At 46.4% G+C, this 23,341-nt stretch overlaps 1 protein-coding gene across 3 annotated transcripts; it reads right to left on the bottom strand.

Annotated features, from left to right (window-relative positions):
* Nucleotides 1-79: 79 nt before the first annotated feature.
* On the bottom strand, nucleotides 80-21,687 carry LOC139541541 (transmembrane protein 125). 3 transcript variants are annotated; one of them, XR_011668361.1, is made up of 4 exons: nucleotides 21,284-21,682; nucleotides 18,392-19,476; nucleotides 3,894-8,684; nucleotides 80-3,329 (listed from the first exon to the last, which is right to left on the bottom strand). XR_011668361.1 is itself a non-coding variant. In XM_071346295.1 (3 exons), exon 3 carries the CDS (start codon nucleotides 8,376-8,378, stop codon nucleotides 7,698-7,700), a length of 681 nt encoding a protein of 226 aa, XP_071202396.1. In that variant the 5' UTR covers nucleotides 8,379-8,684; nucleotides 18,392-19,476; nucleotides 21,284-21,682; the 3' UTR covers nucleotides 80-7,697. The 3 variants fall into 3 exon arrangements, 2 of the variants coding, with proteins under 2 accessions (XP_071202396.1, XP_071202397.1); XM_071346295.1 differs by having other exon boundaries at nucleotides 80-8,684; XM_071346296.1 differs by lacking the exon at nucleotides 18,392-19,476 and having other exon boundaries at nucleotides 80-8,684; nucleotides 21,284-21,687.
* Between the last annotated feature and the right edge of the window lie 1,654 nt (nucleotides 21,688-23,341).

The raw sequence follows: 23,341 nt of genomic DNA, 5'->3' as shown, positions 1-23,341 counted from the left end.
TCCCTGGTTATTTCCATCTCTATCAGTGAGATGTTATCAAATGAAAGTCAGGGAACTGGACCTGAGGGCTCTCTCTCTCTCAATTCAATTCAATAGACTTTATTGACATGGCAAGATTAATGACTTACATTGTCAAAGTATACATATAGCAAAAATGGTGGGACCAACAGCAATAATAATAGTAGTAGTAGTGGAAATGGGATTACCATTAACAGCAACTACAACAATATTAATGAGAATAACAATACATAAAAGCAATGGTAGTAGACCAGTCTCAACATGACTGAGAAGCCACATGACATGGTATGAAAGCCAAAACAAAACTAAATTGGAAATATTATTGACATTACATTGCACTTTTCACAGGTTGTGGCAGGAGGACACATATTTGGCTGCCATAACTGCACATTTTGGCTTTTCACCCAATAAATATTTTTTATTTTCCTTCATCTTTTAGAGTTTCAAATTCTTTGTACTGAATGATAATTTTGGGAAAGAAAAATTATCTTTAGGTCTGAGTATTTGTCACAGTGTAATAGGATATGCAGCTCTGTCTCTACCTCTCCCCTGGAGCAGAGTGAGCACAGCCTGTCCTCTCTGGGCAGCCAGGTTTGTCTGTGACGACCGGTCTCTATAGCCAGACTGTGCTCACTGAGTCTGTACCTAGTGAGTGTTTTCCTCAGTTTTCTATCAGTCACAGTGTTCAGAAAGTCTGCCACCATGTACTGTCTGTTTAGAGCCAAATAGCATTGAAGTTTACTTAGATTTTTTTGTGGTGTCTTTCCAATAGGTGATATATTTTTATTTTTGCTTTGTGATGATTTGGTTGGGCCAGATTTTCTGAGTGATGTCTTCAGGCTCTATGGGGTTGGTTTGGGTTTGTGAACTGAGCCTCAGAACCAGCTGGCTGAGGGGACTCTTCTCTTTTTTCATCTCTTGACATTGTAGCTGTGTGATGGAATAGTTGTAAAATTTGATGGCTCTTTATCTATTCGAGCAAGGAGTTTTTTTTGCCCAATTCTGCTCTACATGCGTTATTTGAAGGTTTTCTTTGCACTTGCAATACATTCTTGCAAAACTCAGCATGCAGTATTTCGATTTGATGTTTGTCCCATTTAGTAAATTCATTATTAGACAGCGGACCCCATACTTCGCTGCCATATAGAGCAATTGGTTCTATAACTGATTGGAACATTTTGAGCCAGATTCTAATTGGAATTTCAATTTTAATGTTTCTTTCAATGGCATAGGATGCTCTTCTTGCTTTGTCTCTCAGCTCATTCACAGCCATGTGAAAGCTACCTGTGTTGCTGATATTTAGTTCTAGATACGTGTAGTTTTTGGTGTGTTCTAATAGAACTGTGTCCAAATAGGATTTATATTTGTCATCCTGATTTCCAGATCTTTTTTGGAATATCATTATATTAGTTATTTTTTAGATTAACGGTCAGAGCCCAGGTCCGACAGAACCTGTGCATATGATCTAGATGCTGCTGTAACCCCTCCCTAGTGGGAGACAGTAGCACCAGGTCATCTGCGTACAGCAGACCCTCCTTAGTGGGAGACAGTAGCACCAGGTCATCTGCGTACAGCAGACCCTCCTTAGTGGGAGACAGCAGCACCAGGTCATCTGCGTACAGTAGACACTTGATTTCAGTGTTGTAGAGGGTGAGACCAGGTGCTGCCGATTCTTCTAATGTTTTTGCCAATTCATTAATGTAGATGTTAAATAGTGTTGGACTTATTGGGCAGCCCTGTTTCACTCCAAGTCCCTGAGAGAAGAAGTCTGTTTGCTTGTTGCCAATTTTAACCGCACATTTGTTTTTAGTGTACATTGATTTAATAACATCATGTTCTCCCTCCAATACCACTTTCTATTAGTTTATAAAAAATGACCTTCCTGCCAAACTGAATCAAATGCTTTCTTGAAGTCTACAAAACACAAGTATATTTTGCCTTTGTTTTGGTTTACTTGTTTGTCTATTAGTGTGGAGGGTGTAAATGTGGTCTGCTGTACATTTGTACGAAATTATGTTGTCTGCTATTTATGATACTGCAGAAAATTTCCCCCAAGTTGCTGTTAATGCAAATTTCTCTGTAATTATTTGGGTCAAATTTGTCTCCATTTTTATAGATTGGTGTGATCTTGGTTCCAAATATTGGGGAAAATACCTGTAGTGAGGATAATGTTGAAGAGTTTGAGTATAGCAATTTGAATTTGTGGTCTGTATATTTGATCATTTCATTTAAAGTACCGTCAGCTCCACGGGCCTTTTTGGGTTGGAGAGTGCATAGTTTTCCCCAAAAAATGTCTTCTGTAATTGGGGTATCCACAGGATTCTGATAGTCTGACTGCTGATTCAAGGATTTGTAATTTTTCTTGTATATATTGTTGTTCTGGGCAAAGTGATTTCTCCACATATCCCCCTTTTGGATAGCCAATTCCTCATGATGAGGTTTGTTTAATTTATTCCAATTCTCCCAGAAGTGGTTTGATTCTATGGATTCCTCAATTACATCCAGCTGATTTCTAATGTGCTGTTCCTTTTTTGTTCTTAGGGTGTGTTTGTATTGCTTCACTGTTTCCCCATATTGACGGCGAATATTTTTGTTGTCTGGTTCTCTGTTTTTTAAAATAACTTTCTGAGATTTCTCCAATCATTATCAACCCATTTTCATGATCTATTCTTTTTGGTTTGCTCTTATGCTTCATTAGATTAGCCAAGGAGGCTAATTTGTCAAATCTAAAGTTTATGTTCCAAACGGCCAAATGTACACCTTCATTGCTTTAGGAGAATGTTAAGGCTAAAAGATTGTCCAGGAGAGATTGTATTTTTTGGCTACTAATTGCTTTTTGGTAGATTTCTGTACTGTTTGCACTTCATCTATAGGCCTGTTTAGTACCATGTAATTTATTGGGCCGTGATGCTTCATGGTTGGGTTTCGCTTTTCTCAGATACACTGTGATTTTACTGTGGTCTGAGAGAGGTGTTAGTGGGCTGACTGTGAGGGCTCTGAGAGACTCTGGGTTTAGGTCGGTGAGGAAGTAGTCTACAGTACTGCTGCCAAGGGATGAGCTGTAGGTGTACCTACCAAAAGAGTCCCCTCTTAGCCTACCATTGACTATGTACAGACACAGTGATCGACAGAGCTTCAGGAAAGGTTGTTGCTTCCTGGTAGGTGTTTGTCCCCATGACTGTTAATCGTGTCTTGTTCTTCTGCTGTTCTAGCATTCAGGTCTCCACAGACCTGTACGTTGCCTTGGGCCTGAACGTGACTAATCTCCCCCTCTAGAATGGAGAAACTCTCTTCATTGAAGTAAGGTGACTCTGAGGGGAAAATATGAGACACAGAGGAAGACGTTTTTATCTGTTAAGATAGCCTCTTTGTTGATTTTTAACCAGATAAGAATTCTCCTGTTTTGATCAATTCAATTGAATTAGTTAGTTCAGATTTATACCATATTAGCATTCCCCCTGAGTCTCTGCACTGTGATTCCTTTTAAGTTGCTGGATGGTACAATTATCTCCCTATAACCTAGTGGACAGCCAGTGGAAACATCAACTCTGCACCATTTTCCTGTAGTACTACAATATCAACATCATCAATTTCTTTCAGGAAATCTGGGTTTCTGCTCTTTAGCCCAAAAGCAGAGGAATTCAAGCCTTGTAAATTCCAACATGCAACGTAAAAAGATTTCATAACTGTTTTTTTCTTTCCCTTCAAAATGATATACACTCACAATCCAACAAGAACTATTAAAATAGGATTTTTCAATTAACGTAAACTCTTATTATGCAAATATTATTTGTTTATCATTTAAGATAGCATTTGTGTCATGCGACTTGCGTGGATGTAGTGTGAGGATGGTGGAGTTGTTGTGCTCATCTTACCATGACCCTCGGCCAATCACGTGAGCATAAAATACTCAGCATTTGTTTAATGTCACTCATTTGATTGGTGGAGGCTGGGCCAGTTGCTCCTCTCACAGACTGTGCATAGCTCTGTCTGCAGGGTTTTGGCTCCTCCAGGTGTGGGTCTGCGGTGGTAGGCCTCGTCTGGGTGGGTCTGTGCCGCGCTGGCTGTGGTTGGTGGTTGGTGCTGTGGCCGTGGCTGGGGGGTCCAGAGTTCTGGTCCGGGGTGTTATCTCGGTGGGGTGGAGATTGCTCCGCTGTTCCTAGTTTGAGAGATTGGGTTGCGGTTTAAAGCAACGTCCTTGAGTCTTGGCAAGGATGGGGACTATCTCCCTGTACAAGTGAACATGGTCATAGAGACAGTCCAGATGGAGGGTGGGATGGTGGGCCAGGTGTACATTGGGTCGCAAGGCACAGTCCTGGGAGAGGCTGGCGTTTATTCTTTGGATTGTGGCAGGGTGGAAGTCCTTCCTCTGTAGAAGGGTTGACACTATGATTCTTGAGTTGGGGAAGATTGCGGAGGCCTTCTCAATCACTCCCCGTAGTGAAGTCGCCACCCTCTTCTGCTGAGCACGCAGGTCGTTGCTTCCGGTGTGTATGATTATGTGGCTTGGCGACCCGAGCTGGGCCTTATCAAGCAGCTCCATGGCACTGTGTTGTTGGCACCACATCTTTCTCGTTTTGTGTCTAGGGAAAAGTTTAATCTCCTGAACAAACTTCCCATTTGAGTCCATCAACAGGACCATGTCAGCCAGTGTTTCTTCTGGACTGGAGGGGGTAGAGTGGGGGCTGGTGGGTGTTGGAGCTGGTGTGTGGCTGGTCAGTGCCGGTGCTGCTGTCAGTGGGAGGCTGTTCTGTGGGCTGGGGTGAGGTGTGCAGCAGGCAGGGCTGGGGAGGCCTGGCTGGTTGAGGTGGGCTCCTCTGCTGTGTGAGGCCAGGTCATAGAGTGGTGATCTAGCTGCTCCTGCAGCCTGTCCTCTGTCCTCTTTCTCTCCTGCAGCCTGTCCTCTGTTCTCTTTCTCTCCTGCAGCCTGTCCTCTGTCCTCTTTCTCTCCTGCAGCCTGTCCTCTGTCCTCTTTCTCTCCTGCAGCCTGTCCTCTGTTCTCTTTCTCTCCTGCAGCCTGTCCTCTGTTCTCTTTCTCTCCTGCAGCCTGTCCTCTGTCCTCTTTCTCTCCTGCAGCCTGTCCTCTGTCCTCTTTCTCTCCTGCAGCCTGTCCTCTGTTCTCTTTCTCTCCTGCAGCCTGTCCTCTGTTCTCTTTCTCTCCTGCAGCTCCTCTCTTAGTGTGGTCAGATTGTACTGCTCTGCCTGTCTTTTTGGAGCTCTCTCACCTCCTTTGTTAGATCAGCCAGCTCTCTCTTGAGTCCGTCTCTCTCTTGCTGAACCTCTTTCAGCTGTCCTGCAAGGCTGCTGTCCTGCTCTGTTCGCACCTTGGTTAGGAGCTCTTCTAAGGTGTGGATGTCTGGTTGCTGTTTGCTCACGCTCTCCCTGAGCATGACCACCTCCCCCTCCAGTTTGGTGAACTCATCCCTCATGGCAGCCATGGTGGTGAGGAGGGCCTGAGCCTGCTCTGCACTGAGGGGGTCGCTCTCCTCCTTGGGCGTGTCCTCCACTATGGTGGGAAGAGAGGTGCTGGATGTGCCTTTTTGGGTGGGGAGAGTGGGGGTGATGGTGGTGCTGGTGGAGTTTCTCTCTCCTTGATGGTCTGAAAGTCTGTTTCAAACAGCCTAAGGTTACTTTGCACCATGACAGTCCCAGTCTTGTAGAGGTTAATTGTTATCATGGCGCTGTCAGGGTCGTCTGTCTATTTGACTTTCAGCTTCCACCCATTACAGATTCTTTCTTTCTTTATGGATGGGTAGTGAGAGCAGACTGCTGAGCGCCATGCATTTGGTTGGTCAGGGAGAAAGATGAGATTACTCACATTACCGTTTTTGTAGAGATCTGCGAAAAGGGTTTCTGGCCTCCCCTTTAGTAGTTTTTGTTTAAAAGCTTTCCTCCTTGTCATTTTTGGCCTCTGGAGGGTAGAGAATGGACTCAGCGCTGAGGGGGAGTGGAGACATGGTGCCTGCTACTACTGCTGCTCTGTTTTGCTGCACCGTTGCCTTGGCAACCGGTTTTGTTTATCTGCTGCTGTTGTTAGCTAGCTCTAATTTAGCTCAGAAACCGGCAAAAAAAGTGAAAAATCTTCACACCGAAAAAACAGAAGATGTTTAAAGTTAGAGTCCGTGCTCCTTTTTGGTTTACTCACTCAGTTTGGTCGTTTGATGTAGTTGTATTAACTCCCCTTGCTAGGTTTGTTCTGGCTGGCTTGTTAGCCTGCTGGCTAGGTTTTTGTGGTGTAGCTAGCTAGCGAGTCAAGACTTCTTAATTTGAGGCGCAAAGTGACTTTTTTCTATTCTGATTGAATAGAGTTGTTGTTCGTCACGTCTTGTCTTTAATTATTTTTTAGATTTGAGTGTTTCTCATTCTAAAAACAAAAAAACTGAAATAAATCAGGAGCTCACGTTGAACATGTCTGTAGCTCTTTCTCTCTCTCTCACTGTCTGGCTTCTCTCTCATCACTGTTTGTGGCTGTCGTCTCTCTATCATACGTACACAAACATACCTGGCACCACCTAGAAGGCATGTCCTGCATAGCAGTGCACAGCAGAGACCAAGAACAGTCCCTTGTCAATTAGGGATTGCACGCTGTACTGGCTCATTGCACAGTCACTGCCGATGCTGTGTGTGTGTGTGTGTGTGAGAGAGAGAGGGTGGTAAGGGTGAGCCGTACTGGGCGATGCCAGCCCTTTTACGATCCACAGCCTGTCCATTGTCCCAGTGCCCAACCATCAGTACAACAACAATGGCCGCCTCAGTGACCCCTATTGTCTCTGAGCAACAGGCCGCTCACATGCACTGCCTGATAAGGAGGTGCGAGGGCCAGACACACACACACAAACACACAGCAACTTAAATCCAAGAACAGCATCCAAGCACATAGACGCTTTGTTTAATGAAACCACATTGTACCCTTTAACCATGGCAACAATGCAGGACGTTCTCCTCAGATTCTTGGTAAGCGTTGCAAAGCAAAGTGAGTGATGACACAGCTTGCTTATGGAGGCCTTTGACCACCCAACACTGCTGTAAACCTGTGACATGAAAAGGTGACAAAATGTGTCATTGATCACTTTGATTAAGTTTGGAGATGCTGGGTACATTATTCTATGATATGATTATTCCTTACAGCAGCTTTTTCACCTGCTGCTTTGTAGTGGATGATATTATTATTATTACATTGGACACATTATGAATCATTATCTCTGCACTGTGTTCAGTGTCTGGTGTCTGTGCAGTCACTGGTATTCTCTTCATTCCACATCATAGAATGGTGCTCTGCTGGGCTCATAAAATGGCCCATGCTTGAACCATAAAAATAGAATGTGTTGACACAGCTCTGTATTCCTCATGCTATTTCATGATCCTGCAAAAGTCCATTGCTGTGGTAATCAACAACTCATTGAACATATAGTGGCTTTCCAAGAAGGCCATTATGCTAAAATGCCATTTTCAAAAGTGATGTCCATTGGTCCCTCCCTGACAGCAAGGTGGATGTGGCCCACATTCAGAACAAACGTGGCCCAGAAACTACAAGGCCACATACCTCAAACCAGAGCTGGCCAATAAGCTCCAACCCTCCCCCAGTGCGCATCTCCCACAGATCAAATCTGGGCCATATGAGTGTCGCAGTCATCTCCTGTCTGGGCTACCTGTCCCATCCCATGTCTCTGGTGGTCAGGTCAGATGAGGTTAGCCAGGCTAGAGGTGGTCTCCCTCCTACCCTGGTCCATGTGTCGTCCAGAGATAGTGAACAGCCCCACAGCCCTGTCCCTAAACCTCTGGCCCGGCCTGGTCCTCTCCAGCAGCATCACCACCCCTGTGTACACCCCTACCCCCACTACCGCTGCCCCCCCTCCAGCTAACAACACCACCCCAGAGATGTACATATCGTTCAGGGCCACGCCCGGCTGGGGCATGTGGTGCTCCAAAGCCAGCTTCAGCAGCACAGCCCCACAGACCACCAGACACAGCCCCGTAATAAGCACCACTAACAGATCCGACAGCCCTCCGCTCTTAAGGATATCGATCCGCCTGCGACTCCGCACACAGTTCATGTCCTGCACGGCCGAGCTCATGAGCTGTTTGAGGAGGACGGCCAGGGCTAAGAGACACAGGGCCATGCCCGCTCCCATGCGCCAGTCACTGGAGAAACTGGTGGTGGTGGAGAGGAGGAGCACGCCACCCAGGCCGCAGCCCAGGATGAGGAGGACCGCCACACAGTAGCACAGCAGAGACTTGGCTGGGTCCCGGAACCACCACAGCTCCACCTGTTCATCCAGAACACTGCGCTGGATCTGAGCAGGGTCGGGACCGGCCAGCTGGCCACCCCGCGACGGAGGGAAGTCCTCCAGCTCTGGCATCCTGATCCTCCCAGCCTGACAGACACGCTCACCAGAGAACTCTACCAGGACACAAGCTATATCACTGGAACTCTCAGTGGAACACCGTTCTTTCTCTCTGGAAACCTTGAGTGGATCTCAATAGAGTCCTCAGTGAATCACAGCAGATGGATTACTGGACACCTCACCGGATCACAGTTCCTTCTCACTTGATTACAGGTCCTCTTGGTGGATCACAGGGCCCATCAGGTAGTCCACTGCACTCTGAGAGGATGTCCTGTCACTGAACCCTCAGAGCTCAGGGACCAAATGCAGCCTGATGGATACCTGGGGAGAGGAGAGACAAGGGACATTAGAGCCACCTGCTGACACGCACGCACGCACGCACACACAGACACATGTACACATGTATACACAGACACACACAGACACGTTGCTGAATATGCCATCTTTAAAGCAGGGCTCTAAACATGAAAGATCCTGCCATATAACAGAGGTATCCTGCAGAGAGAGGCGTTTGAACTGACTCAAAACATAATGCTGAAAATGCAATCTGAAAACCCCTTCTTAGACGTGTGTGTGTGTGTGACAGAGACAAATAAAGTGAAATAGAAGTGTGTTTCTATGTTTGAGTGTGTGTTAATTAGATTAGCAGCTGATAGTGGCCTAGCATCTTTATGGTGTACTCCTGTATGTAGATCAGCACCGCGTAGGCTAGTTTGGCCACCGCGTAGACTAGTTTAGCCACCTCCTCGTAGGCTAGTTTAGCCACCTCCTCGTAGACTAGTTTGGCCACCTCGTAGGCTAGTTTGGCCACCGCGTAGGCTAGTTTAGCCACCTCCTCGTAGGCTAGTTTAGCCACCTCCTCGTAGGCTAGTTTAGCCACCTCCTCGTAGGCTAGTTTAGCCACCTCCTCGTAGGCTAGTTTAGCCACCTCCTCGTAGGCTAGTTTAGCCACCTCCTCGTAGGCTAGTTTGGCCACCGCGTAGGCTAGTTTAGCCACCTCCTCGTAGGCTAGTTTAGCCGCCTCCTCGTAGGCTAGTTTAGCCGCCTCCTCGTAGGCTAGTTTAGCCGCCTCCTCGTAGGCTAGTTTAGCCGCCTCCTCGTAGGCTAGTTTAGCCGCCTCCTCGTAGGCTAGTTTGGCCGCCTCCTCGTAGGCTAGTTTGGCCGCCTCCTCGTAGGCTAGTTTGGCCGCCTCCTCGTAGGCTAGTTTGGCCGCCTCCTCGTAGACTAGTTTGGCCGCCTCCTCGTAGGCTAGTTTGGCCGCCTCCTCGTAGGCTAGTTTAGCCGCCTCCTCGTAGGCTAGTTTAGCCGCTTCCTCGTAGGCTAGTTTAGCCACCTCCTCGTAGGCTAGTTTGGCCGCCTCCTCGTAGGCTAGTTTGGCCGCCTCCTCGTAGGCTAGTTTAGCCGCCTCCTCGTAGGCTAGTTTAGCCGCCTCCTCGTAGGCTAGTTTGGCCGCCTCCTCGTAGGCTAGTTTGGCCGCCTCCTCGTAGGCTAGTTTGGCCGCCTCCTCGTAGGCTAGTTTGGCCGCCTCCTCGTAGGCTAGTTTGGCCGCCTCCTCGTAGACTAGTTTAGCCGCCTCCTCGTAGGCTAGTTTAGCCGCCTCCTCGTAGGCTAGTTTAGCCGCCTCCTCGTAGGCTAGTTTAGCCGCCTCCTCGTAGGCTAGTTTAGCCACCTCCTCGTAGGCTAGTTTAGCCGCCCAGCTCTCGTCCTCTGTGTTGTGTGCCACCTCCTGTTCATTCCCCTGCGAGGTGATATTTATAAGATGGCAGAGCAACGCTGACTACAGTCCCCCTCACAACAGGGCTCAAGTATGACTCCTTTTATCAATGGGCTGTCCCTGTAGTCCCAGCGACTCTCAAGGTCAGGGCACAGACAGCTTGTCTTTAAAAGTCTGACAGCCCCTTTACTAATCAAAGTCAATAGCGCGAGCCGAGGCACTGAGCGAGGCGAGCACAGAGCACCAGCAGCTCTCTGACAGGAATTACAACTGTCCTCTAACAGACCTGGTCTAGTCTGCTGACACAAACAGAACACTACTAGTGTGTCTGAGCCTCCAAGCAGCAGGTTGAGCTGAGTCCTCATCAACACACAGGGATCATCACACTGAGATATGACACACAGTACAGCTGAGTCATAAGGTGTTCACATTAGGTGTGAAGTGAAGGGATACTAAATAACAGAGCGCATTGTGTATATTGGACTCCCGCTTCTCCACGCCGTTTCAGTTCATAATTATGAGGTGGATGTGTATACGAGGTGTACAGTGTGTGTATGTGGGGGGTACAGTGTTTGTGTTGTTGAGTCACTAATTAAATCCCAGCAGGTTTGGACCTGATGCCACTGACGGGTATAACAGGAATAGAAGGCAGTAATTGAGGTGACATATGAGCTGGATGAAAACAATAGAAACACACACATACAGTGGGGAGAACAAGTATTTGATACACTGACGATTTTGCAGGTTTTCCTACTTACAAAGCATGTAGAGGTCTGTAATTTTTATCATAGGTACACTTCAACTGTGAGAGAAGGAATCTAAAACAAAAATCCAGAAAATCACATTGTATGATTTTTAAGTAATTCATTTGCATTTTATTGCATGACATAAGTATTTGATACATCAGAAAAGCAGAACTTAATATTTGGTACAGAAACCTTAGTTTGCAATTACAGAGATCATACGTTTCCTGTAGTTCTTGACCAGGTTTGCACACACTGCAGCAGGGATTTTGGCCCACTCCTCCATACAGACCTTCTCCAGATCCTTCAGGTTTCGGGGCTGTCGCTGGGCAATACGGACTTTCGGCTCCCTCCAAAGATTTTCTATTGGGTTCAGGTCTGGAGACTGGCAAGGCCACTCCAGGACCTTGAGATGCTTCTTACGGAGCCACTCCTTAGTTGCCCTGGCTGTGTGTTTCGGGTCGTTGTCATGCTGGAAGACCCAGCCACGACCCATCTTCAATGCTCTTACTGAGGGAAGGAGGTTGTTGGTCAAGATCTCGCGATACATGGCCCCATCCATCCTCCCCTCAATACGGTGCAGTCGTCCTGTCCCCTTTGCAGAAAAGCATCCCCAAAGAATGATGTTTCCACCTCCATGCTTCACGGTTGGGATGGTGTTCATGGGGTTGTACTCATCCTTCTTCTTCCTCCAAACACGGCGAGTGGAGTTTAGACCAAAAAGCTCTATTTTTGTCTCATCAGACCACATGACCTTCTCCCATTCCTCCTCTGGATCATCCAGATGGTCATTGGCAAACTTCAGACGGGCCTGGACATGCGCTGGCTTGAGCAGGGGGACCTTGCGTGCGCTGCAGGATTTTAATCCATGACGGCGTAGTGTGTTACTAATGGTTTTCTTTGAGACTGTGGTCCCAGCTCTCTTCAGGTCATTGACCAGGTCCTGCCGTGTAGTTCTGGGCTGATCCCTCACATTCCTCATGATCATTGATGCCCCACGAGGTGAGATCTTGCATGGAGCCCCAGACCGAGGGTGATTGACCGTCATCTTGAACTTCTTCCATTTTCTAATAATTGTGCCAACAGTTGTTGCCTTCTCACCAAGCTGCTTGCCTATTGTCCTGTAGCCCATCCCAGCCTTGTACAGGTCTACAATTTATCCCTGATGTCCTTACACAGCTCTCTGGTCTTGGCCATTGTGGAGAGGTTGGAGTCTGTTTGATTGAGTGTGTGGACAGGTGTCTTTTATACAGGTAATGAGTTCAAACAGGTGCAGTTAATACAGGTAATGAGTGGAGAACAGGAGGGCTTCTTAAAGAAAAACTAACAGGTCTGTGAGAGCCGGAATTCTTACTGGTTGGTAGGTGATCAAATACTTATGTCATGCAATAAAATGCAAATTAATTACTTAAAAATCATACAATGTGATTTTCTGGATTTTTGTTTTAGATTCCGTCTCTCACAGTTGAAGTGTACCTATGATAAAAATGACAGACCTCTACATGCTTTGTAAGTAGGAAAACCTGCAAAATCGGCAGTGTATCAAATACTTGTTCTCCCCACTGTATATAATTGGCTTCTCTCTCTTATACCAAAAAACACATTATTTTCTCTCTCTCTCTCTCTCACACACACACACACACACTAGTGCGGAGCGATTAACAAAAACATTTTCTGATTATTAAACAACCATTTGATTGACGTTGGTTCAATTACTTGAATTCCCCAACGTAATCCAAACCGACTCCATTTAGTTTGGTTTTCTTGTGAGCTCAACGTGCCATTTCTCTAGTGAGAAATCCTATCCAGCACGAGAGACATCAAATCAAGAACGAACTGTGAGATGCTGTAGGGAGTTTTCAATAGGCAAATATTCAACCTAGTTCAGCGCAGAAAACGTGGTAATTACCTACCGGAGTTGGGGAAGCTACTCTGAAAATATAGTTTGCCAAGCTACCAATTACTTCACACTGAAAGACATTAAGCTACCCTTAAGAAAAATATAGTTCACTTAACTAGAGTTACTTTGAAAAAGCAGTTCACTACATTCAAACTACACTAAATGGCTAAAAGTATGTGGACACCCCTTCAAATTAGTGGATTCGGCTATTTCAGCCACACCAGTTGCTGACAGGTGTATAAAATCGAGCACACAGCCATGCTATCTCCATAGACAAACACTGGCAGTAGAATTTCCTGTACTGAAGAGCTTAGTGACTTTCAATGTGGCACCGTCATAGGATGCCACCTTTCCAACAAGTCAGTTCGTCAAATTTCTGCCCTGCTAGAGCTGCCCCTGTCAATTGTAAGTGCTGTTATTGTGAAGTGGAAACTTCTAGGAGCAACAACAGCTCAGGAGCGAAGCTCACAGAACAAGACCGGCGGGTGCTGAAGCGAGCAGCGTCTAAAAAATAATTTATCCTCGGTTGCAACACTCACTACCGAGTTCCAAACTGCCTCTAGAAACAATGTTAGCACAATAACGTTTGGTCGGAAGCTTCATGAAATGGATTTCCATGGCCGAGCAGCCACATACAAGCCTAAGATCACCATGCGCAATGGCCTGCACAGAGCTCTGATCTCAACCCCATCGAATGCCTTTGGGATGAATTGGAACTCCGACTGCGAGCCAGGCCTAATCGCCCAACATCAGTGCCCAACCTCACTAATGCTCTCATGCTGAATAGAAGCAAGTCCCCACAGCAATGTTCCAACATCTAGTGGAAAGCCTACAGAGAAGAGTGGAGGCTGTTATAGCAGGAAAAGTGGGACCAACTCCATATTAGTGTCCAGTATAGTATCATGTAGATATATAGTATCATGTAGAGACCACTGCAAAATTATCAGTTTCTCTGGTTTTACTATTTATAGGTATGTGTTTGGGTAAAATGAAAATGTTGTTTTCAATGAACTACCTACAACATTTCTTCCAAATTCCAACTAAAAATAGTCACTTAGAGCATTTATTTGCAAAAAATGACAATTGGTTAAAATAACAAAAAATATGCAGTGTTGTCAGACCTCGAATAATGCAAATAAGATAAGTTTATATTCATTTTTAAACAACACTAATGTTTTAACTTAGGAAGAGTTCAGAAATCAATATTTGGTGGAATAACCCTGATTTTCAATCACAGCTTTCATGCGTCTTGGCATGCTCACCATCAGTCTTTCAAATTGATGTTGGGTGACTTTATGCCACTACTGGCGCAAATATTCAAGCAGCTCTGCTTTATTAAATGGCTTGTGACCATCCATCTTCCTCCTGATCACATTCCAGAGGTTTTCAATGGGGTTCAGGTCTGGAGATTGGGCTGACCATGACAGGGTCTTGATCTGGTGGTCCTTCATCCACACCATGATTGACCTGGCTGTGTGGCATGGAGCATTGTCCTGCTGGAAAATCCAATCCTCAGAGTTGGGGAACATTGTCAGAGCAGAATGAAGCAAGTTTTCTTCCAGGACAACCCTGTACGTGGCTTGATACCAAAGGTGCTGCCAAAGGTGATTCAACAAAGTTCAGAGTAAACAGTCTGAATACTTACGTAAATGTGATATTTCCTTTTTTTATACATTTTCTAAAATGTAAAAAAATAACTGTTTTTGCTTTGTCATTATGGGGTATTGTGTGTAGATTGATGAGGGGGAAAAAACGATTTAATCAATTTTAGAATAGGGCTGTAACATAACAAAATTTGAAAAAGTCAAGGGGTCTGAATACTTTGAATGCACTGTGTATATATATAAATAAATAAAATTGCATCAATGATTGTTGAAGATGTATTCAATGATCACACCGATGATAGAAATTATGGAAATGTGATTCAGTACATTTTGATGGGTAGTGCAAGTGTATAGCCCAAAACAGTGTAATGTACTGTAAATTACAGTACATGTAGCATATTACTTTCAGCACTTCAAAAGGGCAATTTTGAGACATGCATTTTAGCACTTTTTGCTATTGGATTAACTGGTTGTTAAAACAGCTAAAATGAGAAGATATCCTTATCTTATGTTTTGGTGATAAAACCAATGTACTCTGTCACACCCTGGTCTGTTTCACCTGTCCTGTCTCCACCCCCCTCCATCTTCCCTATTACCCTCAGTGTATTTATACCTGTATTCTCTGTTTGTCTGTTGCCAGTTAGTCTTGTCTTTCCAAGTCAACCAGCGTTTTTCCAATCTCCTGTTTTTCTAGTCCTCGCGGTTCTAACCTTTTGCCTGCCCTGACACTGAGCCCGCCTGCCTGACCATTCTGCCTGCCCCTGACCTCGAGCATGCCTGCCTGACCATTCTGTCTGCCCTGACACTGAGCCCGCCTGCCTGACCATTCTGCCTGCCCTAACACTGAGCCCGCCTGCCTGACCATTCTGCATGCCTGACCTCGAGCATGCCTGCCTGACCATTCTGCCTGCCCTGATACTGAGCCCGCCTGCCTGACCATTCTGCCTGCCCTGACACTGAGCCCGCCTGCCTGACCATTCTGCCTGCCCTGACACTGAGCCCGCCTGCCTGACCATTCTGCCTGCCCCTGACCTCGAGCCTGCCTGACCATTCTGCCTGCCCTGACACTGAGCCCGCCTGCCTGACCATTCTGCCTGCCCTGACACTGAGCCCGCCTGCCTTACCATTCTGCCTGCCCTGACACTGAGCCCGCCTGCCTGACCATTCTGCCTGCCCCTGACACTGAGCCCGCCTGCCTGACCATTCTGCCTGCCCCTGACCTCAAGCCTGCCTGACCATTCTGCCTGCCCTAACACTGAGCCCGCCTGCCTGACCATTCTGCCTGCCCCTGACACTGAGCCCGCCTGCCTGACCATTCTGCCTGCCCCTGACCTCGAGCATGCCTGCCTGACCATTCTGTCTGCCCTGACACTGAGCCCCCCTGCCTGACCATTCTGCCTGCCCTAACACTGAGCCCGCCTGCCTGACCATTCTGCATGCCTGACCTCGAGCATGCCTGCCTGACCATTCTGCCTGCCCTGACACTGAGCCCGCCTGCCTGACCATTCTGCCTGCCCTGACACTGAGCCCGCCTGCCTGACCATTCTGCCTGCCCTGACACTGAGCCCGCCTGCCTGACCATTCTGCCTGCCCCTGACCTCGAGCCTGCCTGACCATTCTGCCTGCCCTGACACTGAGCCCGCCTGCCTGACCATTCTGCCTGCCCTGACACTGAGCCCGCCTGCCTGACCATTCTGCCTGCCCTGACACTGAGCCCGCCTGCCTGACCATTCTGCCTGCCCCTGACACTGAGCCCGCCTGCCTGACCATTCTGCCTGCCCCTGACCTCAAGCCTGCCTGACCATTCTGCCTGCCCTAACACTGAGCCCGCCTGCCTGACCATTCTGCCTGCCCCTGACACTGAGCCCGCCTGCCTGACCATTCTGCCTGCCCCTGACACTGAGCCGGCCTGCCTGACCATTCTGCCTGCCCCTGACACTGAGCCCGCCTGCCTGACCATTCTGCCTGCCCTGACACTGAGCCGGCCTGACCATTCTGCCTGCCCCTGACACTGAGCCCGCCTGCCTGACCATTCTGCCTGCCCCTGACACTGAGCCGGCCTGCCTGACCATTCTGCCTGCCCCTGACACTGAGCCGGCCTGCCTGACCATTCTGCCTGCCCTGACACTGAGCCGGCCTGACCATTCTGCCTGCCCTGACACTGAGCCGGCCTGACCATTCTGCCTGCCCTGACACTGAGCCGGCCTGCCTGACCATTCTGCCTGCCCTGACACTGAGCCCGCCTGCCGCCCTGTACCGTTTGGACCTGGTTATGAACTCTTGCCTGTCCTCGACCTGCCTCCCTCGTTGTTAAATAAATATCAGAGACTCGAACCATCTGCCTCCTGTGTCTGCATCTGAATCTCGCCTTGTGTCGTTATATACTCATTATATTTCACAGTAACCTTATATTTGGGATCAATGGTTGTGTGGTGAAAGATGTCTACAAACAAAATGAATGCACAAAGTTACAACTGACTAATTCGGCGTTTTGTACAAAAAATGTATCAAATTCACCACATGCTTGTGAAAATAGTACCAAAGCGATAAAAACAAAATGTAACAGAATGTGCAATTTAGCTATTAAACACAACTATATTTCAAGTGAAAATTAGGCAGGTCTGATGCCAAAAATGAAAAGAAATTCTTGCTTACTTCACCCATATTTTATTTTTGCATAAAAAGTAGTGTGTAGTTTCAGTAGTTAGCTACACCGCAAAACATTTATTAACTACTCAAAACACTACCAAGATTTTGAATTTAGCTCAACCACCACCAAGCTACTGCAAAATTCCTAATTGAACTACATGTAGTTCACTACTCCCCAACCCTGTTAAACTACAATGACCAGAATCTATTTAGCCTATTCTTCCTGGAGCTGCACACAGACCGCATGAGAGAGGAATGTACAACACAGCAACAACAGAGATAGACAGACAGTTTGGGACGTATAGCTTTACTAACCGATTGACAGTTGTAGCAGACAGCTCTGCAGCGTGGGCAGCTGTGGCAACCCAATGATCAGGGGCTACCCTTTTCGCTAGCTAAGGCCAGGGAGCTTGGCTCGTTGGGGAGCACAGGGATAATGCTAGATGGTCGTCTGGCTGCTACTGCCTGAGCAGAGATGAGATGACGACCTTAAGAAATGAAATAATTAAATAAAAAAATGTAGTAATATAGTAATGTGAATTCATTATTGTTAATAAGTGCTAAGCAGTAATTGGCAGTCACATCATGGGGCTCATTCATTGCTTTATTCTGTGTTAGAGACAATTGATTGTTCTCAATATTTGGCTTTGGAATTTCAATTCAAAAGCTCAAAAATTATTTCAAGCTCATATTTCATAATTAATTTTAAAAAACGAATATTTTGTATTTATCGAAACCAAAATTGAAAAACGTGATTATTTGTTTTAAACCGAACCGACTTCAAAAAGCACTATTCGCTCAGCACTAACGCACACGCAGTCTCTCTCATTCTCCTCTCTAGAGGCTTTCTGCCTGCTCTCTTATCAGAGCTGATAGGACCTCTCCTTCACATCACTCAGATACCAGAGGCCTCATCATAAATACCTTCATCATCTGCTCCTCTGTGTGAGCTATTCTCTAGTCTGTCTCTTCTGTATTTAGCAGACAGGCACAGAGGCAGACAATGACTTCCCCCAAACGTCTGCAGCACCTAGCAAGGTTGATGACGGTTATATGCAGAGCAGCATATTTCAGTTATGCAAATTCTCTGTGATAATGATGATGAAATCCCACAGATAATCGTAAACCTTGAGAATCAGTTACTAAGACCTCTTTTTGGTTCAGAGTTTTTGAAAAGGTCTGAAGGTCGGTCTGTTGGTCGACTCGACAGAGGAGCTATGCTTTATGGACACTGTATTCCCCATGTTATTTGGCCCTGCTGAATTCATCCCACCAAGTCATTAGTGTCTAATTTTATGTTGAAGTTCTGTTCTTTTAAAATAGGAATTTGACATTATAATCAGTCTGTAGATCAAGTATTAACGGGTTCACATAACATAATATCCAGTAAAAAAGAAACAAAATGGTAGTTATTTTACTTCTGACAGGAGGAGATGAAAGCCAAGGGAGCCAGACAGTTGCAGAGGCTTTGCTTTGATCTGCAGTCAAACGGCTGAAACGGCTTGTCCCTACTTCCTCTCTGGAGGGTTTGTACCGACACACCACTCCCTCCAATCAGCAGGTGTTTAAAGAGGCCTTTAGAGCTACCAGCAGTACTGAGGGGTCCCTTTAATAATTAATACAGGCCTGAGAGCCCAGGCCAGCCAGCAGGGAAAGAGGAGCAGTCCCTGACAGGATGGAGTTTCATTGGCTTTCAGTAAACTGATGTCACGTTCCTGCACTGGTCCATCAGCACATTCTCATACAGGCCAAGCAGGCATGGAATGGGACGCCTACAGAAAAAAAGTCTGGTCGTGTTGAAGTCTCACAGGCAATGAGTTAGCTGACTATGACACAAACGGGGTCCTCGCCGAGATCCTGTTGTGTGAATGTGTTAACTGAGGCCCTTGGAGAGGATGTGTGGCCAGGAGTTGCCGTGGCAACAGTGCCTCCTCTTCCTGTTCCTGTCAATGGGTGTTCTCCACGGGTGATGAGAGGGGTCAGGGTTGGCACCATCTGTTTTTGCGCTGGGCATCAGTGCCAAGCTCCATGGGGGCCGGGAGGCTGGTGCTGCTAGGGGCTGGAGGCAGGCAGGCGTCTGGGGATGAGGCTAGGCAGGGCTGGATGGAGGCGTGGCGGGTGGAGAGAGAGAGAGAGGTTCTGAATGGTTCATTATTCAGGCAGTGTCTATGTTCCTGTCACAGTACAGCCAGTCAGGGGCCTCGGGACCCTCTCTGTGGCCAGGCACGGTGAGAGGACAATTGGCAGACTCACCAACTCAGTTGGGCTTAATGCTATTTGAATTGTGGACTGTGGGCTTGATAGCAAATACTAATACAACTAACAGCACAGGGAAACACGTGTCTCCCCCCACCTCTCCCGGTTCCTGATGTTGTTTTCAATCTCTCTTCAGCAGACCTAGTGATGTTGACGGTGATGTCACTACCCCTCTCAGCTTGCACTGACTCCCTGCCGAGACCTCAGACACCTGGCTCTACAGTAGCTTGCCTGCATCAGTCAAAAACTGGATGGAAAGAAGAATAGAATAGATAAGAACAGAATTGAAAAAAGAAACAGAGCACCAACACAACATTATCTAAACCGAGTCTGACATTTTTTTGCACTTGACTTTTCATTAGCATACAGTATTTTCCTCTCTTGAATGCAGACTGTTTCCTGTCCTTAGTGTGGTTTTGCTGATAGTTTCTCCTATAGCTGCCCCCTCAGATGTACACTCCCCTCTCTGTAGTGGCCAGCCTGAGCCTGCCTGCCTTTATTGAGCACAGCTCCAATATTAAAACCCTAATCAAATCACCAATTAACATGCGCTCGCGTCCCCCTGCCTCGGTCCATTCTGCTGACGACAATAAACATGTTTACCTTTTGTTGTTCGCCATTTTTTATTATTATTATTTTTTTAGTATGGGTTCGGAGGCGGCCTTCAACATACTCAAACATCCCTGCTCTGTGAGAAACAGGAGCCTGGGTTCCAGATAGAACCTGGTCCTCACAGGGCTGGGTTCCAGATAGAACCTGATCCTCACAGGGCTGGGTTCCACACTCTCTCTCTCTCTCTCTCTCTCGCTCTCTCACCTTCTGTCTCTCTCTCACACTCACCCTCTCTCTTGTGCTCTCTCAAATACATCAAACACATGGTTTCCTGGCATTATTATGAGCCATCCTCCCCTCACCAGCCTCCGCTGACACACACATGCGCTTACTCACACACACTCACTCCTTCCCTCACTCGCCTTTTAGTTTATTGGTGAGACTATGTTATGTATGTAGATCATGAGATAGCAGGGAACTACAATGGAGAGGTCACTCCTAGATATAGTTATTTACTGTTACACAAGAATATGCTAGATGGATTTTTCACAACATCAGTGACTTTAGTTTTGTATGGTATATACAAGTGGAAATAGCTACAGCAGTGTTTAGAGATTGCGGCCATTAGCAGGAACTAGTTACAGTATAGGAAATCCTGGTTGGCCTGAATAAATTTAAAAAACTGAACAGTTCAGTCCTCCACAAAACCTGTTACACCCATTCTGTCTGGCAATAAAAGTTCATATTTATTCAGCTATTTCAGTCTTTACAGTTTCACCAAAATGTGTCTGAAAATATATGAAACTATAATTGTGTTATTTGCATCATGGATGTAAGAATAGTCAGGAGTATGTTTTTGTTTTTAAATACATTACTGTTTTTTAATGCAATGTTTAATATCTCTTATGGTCAAGGGTCAAGTCAGGCTCGAAAAAATGAATTCAAATTTCAGTCAAACAGCTAATAACCATAATTAAACTTCTGGAAATTAATACCTTTATGAGGGGGTGGACCAAGTAAGTGACCAATTTCCCACTACTAAATGTTAACAAATTCTAAAATTTTGAGCTTCACTGTCCTTTCATGGGAGAAATCTATCAGAAAATATGCTTTGAGTCTTTAAGAAAATACAAAGGGCTATTTGTATTCAATGTGGCAACTGCAGTGAGCTAAACTCTCCAATGTAGACTACTCTGGCTCTATGGGATGATTGTCTCAACAGTATGGTGACAACAAACATACAGCAACACATTACCTATGGCTGTCATACGTAACACTGTCATAATGACACGTTATGACAGTAAACTAGGCTATTTATATTCAGCTCAAATATCTTGCTTGATAATTCAAATAAGTAGCTAGCCTAGAACCGAACTATAAAAGGTGGAACAATGTCAAGAAAGTTATATAGCCTAGTCACCTTCAGGTGGCTCGGCTTCATCAAATCGAGTGTGTGATCCATGCACTGTCTAGCATTTGTATTCTGTCTATATGCTGTTTACCTGTGCGTGGTGCTGGCACATTCCCTGTCGCTATTCATCCCCGAAACGGAACGACTCCACAAATCTTCGTTCCTGCGCCGGGAGGTATTTCCAAATCCAAACCATATGCCGCGCGTTTGGTGCGTGAAAGGACGGTTTGAAACAGTATAGTCTCAATAATCAACATAATCCTGACTAGACTGACTACCTTTCTCCGATGTGGAGCCTCCGATGGTGATGGTGATTGTGTGTGCCTCTCGCTCTCACTGAACCGTGCGCAGGTCTAGCGGACTTTCCCGGTTGCAGGTGTGGTCACCGCACGCAGAGGCGACGCCGGTTGGGAGGGGAAAGCGCATCCGTAGGCTACAGAGCAGCGCGCGACCTTTCGCTGGCGTCCCATGGGGAAAGCCCGCGCGCCAGCCTTAAATTATAAACACTTCTCGTGAAGGGGGTGTGCGCCGTTGGGATAGCACCTAGCAGACAGACAAAATAGATTTTCCCAGTACTTTTTAAAGTCTAGAGAATGATAGGCTTACCGTTTTTGCCACTTCCCATTATTATGGTGATAATAAGAAGGAATATCCTACCAGTTGACAAACAGGTCCCGTAAAAACGCACGCACTCGCATTAATAAAACAAATATGCTAGCCTACTGATAAGCCTATAGGAGTAGACTGTTTTGCATGCACAACAATGTCATTTGTTCTTGTTAATTAATAGTTTGTCATAAAAAATCCATAATTTCCAGTCTGACAGCTTTGATTTGACCCTGCCAATAACACCCTCCATTCACTTTTGGAAATTCCAATCTCATTTAAAATATATATATTTATGCTATATTAACACTCAAATATGAATTGCTCTCCTTTTTATTTTCAAGTCCCTAGAAATTGGTTTGGATGGAGGGGTTGGGTGTGGTTATGAGTTGATTTTGGAGGGAGGGTAGCTTGGCGGTGGAGGGGGGGGGGGTCTGAAGGTGGTTATAAGTTGATTTGGAGGGAGGGTAGCTTAGCGGTGGAGGGGGGAGGTCTGAAGGTGGTTATGAGTTGATTTGGAGGGAGGGTAGCTTGGCGGTGGAGGGGGGTCTGAAGGGGGTTATGAGTTGATTTGGAGGGAGGGTAGCTTGGTGGTGGAGGGGGGGGTCTGAAGGTGGTTATGAGTTGATTTGGAGGGAGGGTAGCTTGGCGGTGGAGGGGGGTCTATAAGGGTGTATCTTCATCAGGACCTGGATCTCCTCCCTGAGCCTGTGAATCTCCAGGCGCTGCAGCTGAACGATGCGGTCCCCCACCTGGTTCAGACGGACCACCATGTTACTGGGGTTGGCCCTGGGAGACAGCAGCGCTGGGGGCGGAGACAAAGTCAGCTCACTGAGCAGCTACTTTAGATGCGGATAACTTAGAAATAGGAGTTTTTCAAGTGACCGAACTAGGAAAAAAACTTAACGATGAAACAGAGAACCTCAAGCACCTCTATGAATATAGACTTCATGAAGTGAGGTGGTTGTCCCACATGGTAAAAGTTATCCTACAGACTCTTTCCAATGAAAGCTGCAATCAGTTGTCTTTACTGTAAATCAGTCCAGATAAGAGAGAAACAGGTCACCTTTGAGAGTGTTGGTCTGCTTCTTGCCCTGTTTTCTCAGACTCTTGTCGTGGACCTGGGAACGCACCAGACGCAACTCCTGTCTCAGGTCGTTGATCTCTCTGATCAGAGTCACATTCTCCTGTAGCAATCAATGAATGAATGAATGAATCAACCAATCAGTTAGTCACAGAATAGTACAGAACAAACAGCCTATAGATTTGGGGTGTATAATAAAGTTGTGGTCACTAATTCTAGGACTATTGTGTGCGGCACTCCAACAGTCCTTTATGAAAAGTCTTGTCTGTCACCTGCATGATCTTGACGTTGTCTGCATGGTGAACCACGCCGTCTTTGGCCAGTTTCCTCTTCAGGGAATAAAAACACAAATATAAACACCTGCCATGCACTCAAAGTAAAATGGTATCCCTCTCCCTCACACACTACATACCTTCTGCAGTCCCTTGTGCATCTCCTTGTCGGTGGTGTTGAGTTTGA

Source organism: Salvelinus alpinus, chromosome 16, assembly GCF_045679555.1.
Source record: "Salvelinus alpinus chromosome 16, SLU_Salpinus.1, whole genome shotgun sequence".
Taxonomy (NCBI): Eukaryota; Metazoa; Chordata; class Actinopteri; order Salmoniformes; family Salmonidae; genus Salvelinus; species Salvelinus alpinus.
The sequence above is the reverse complement of the archived record's forward strand: the minus strand, read 5'-3'. Positions and strand labels throughout refer to the sequence as shown.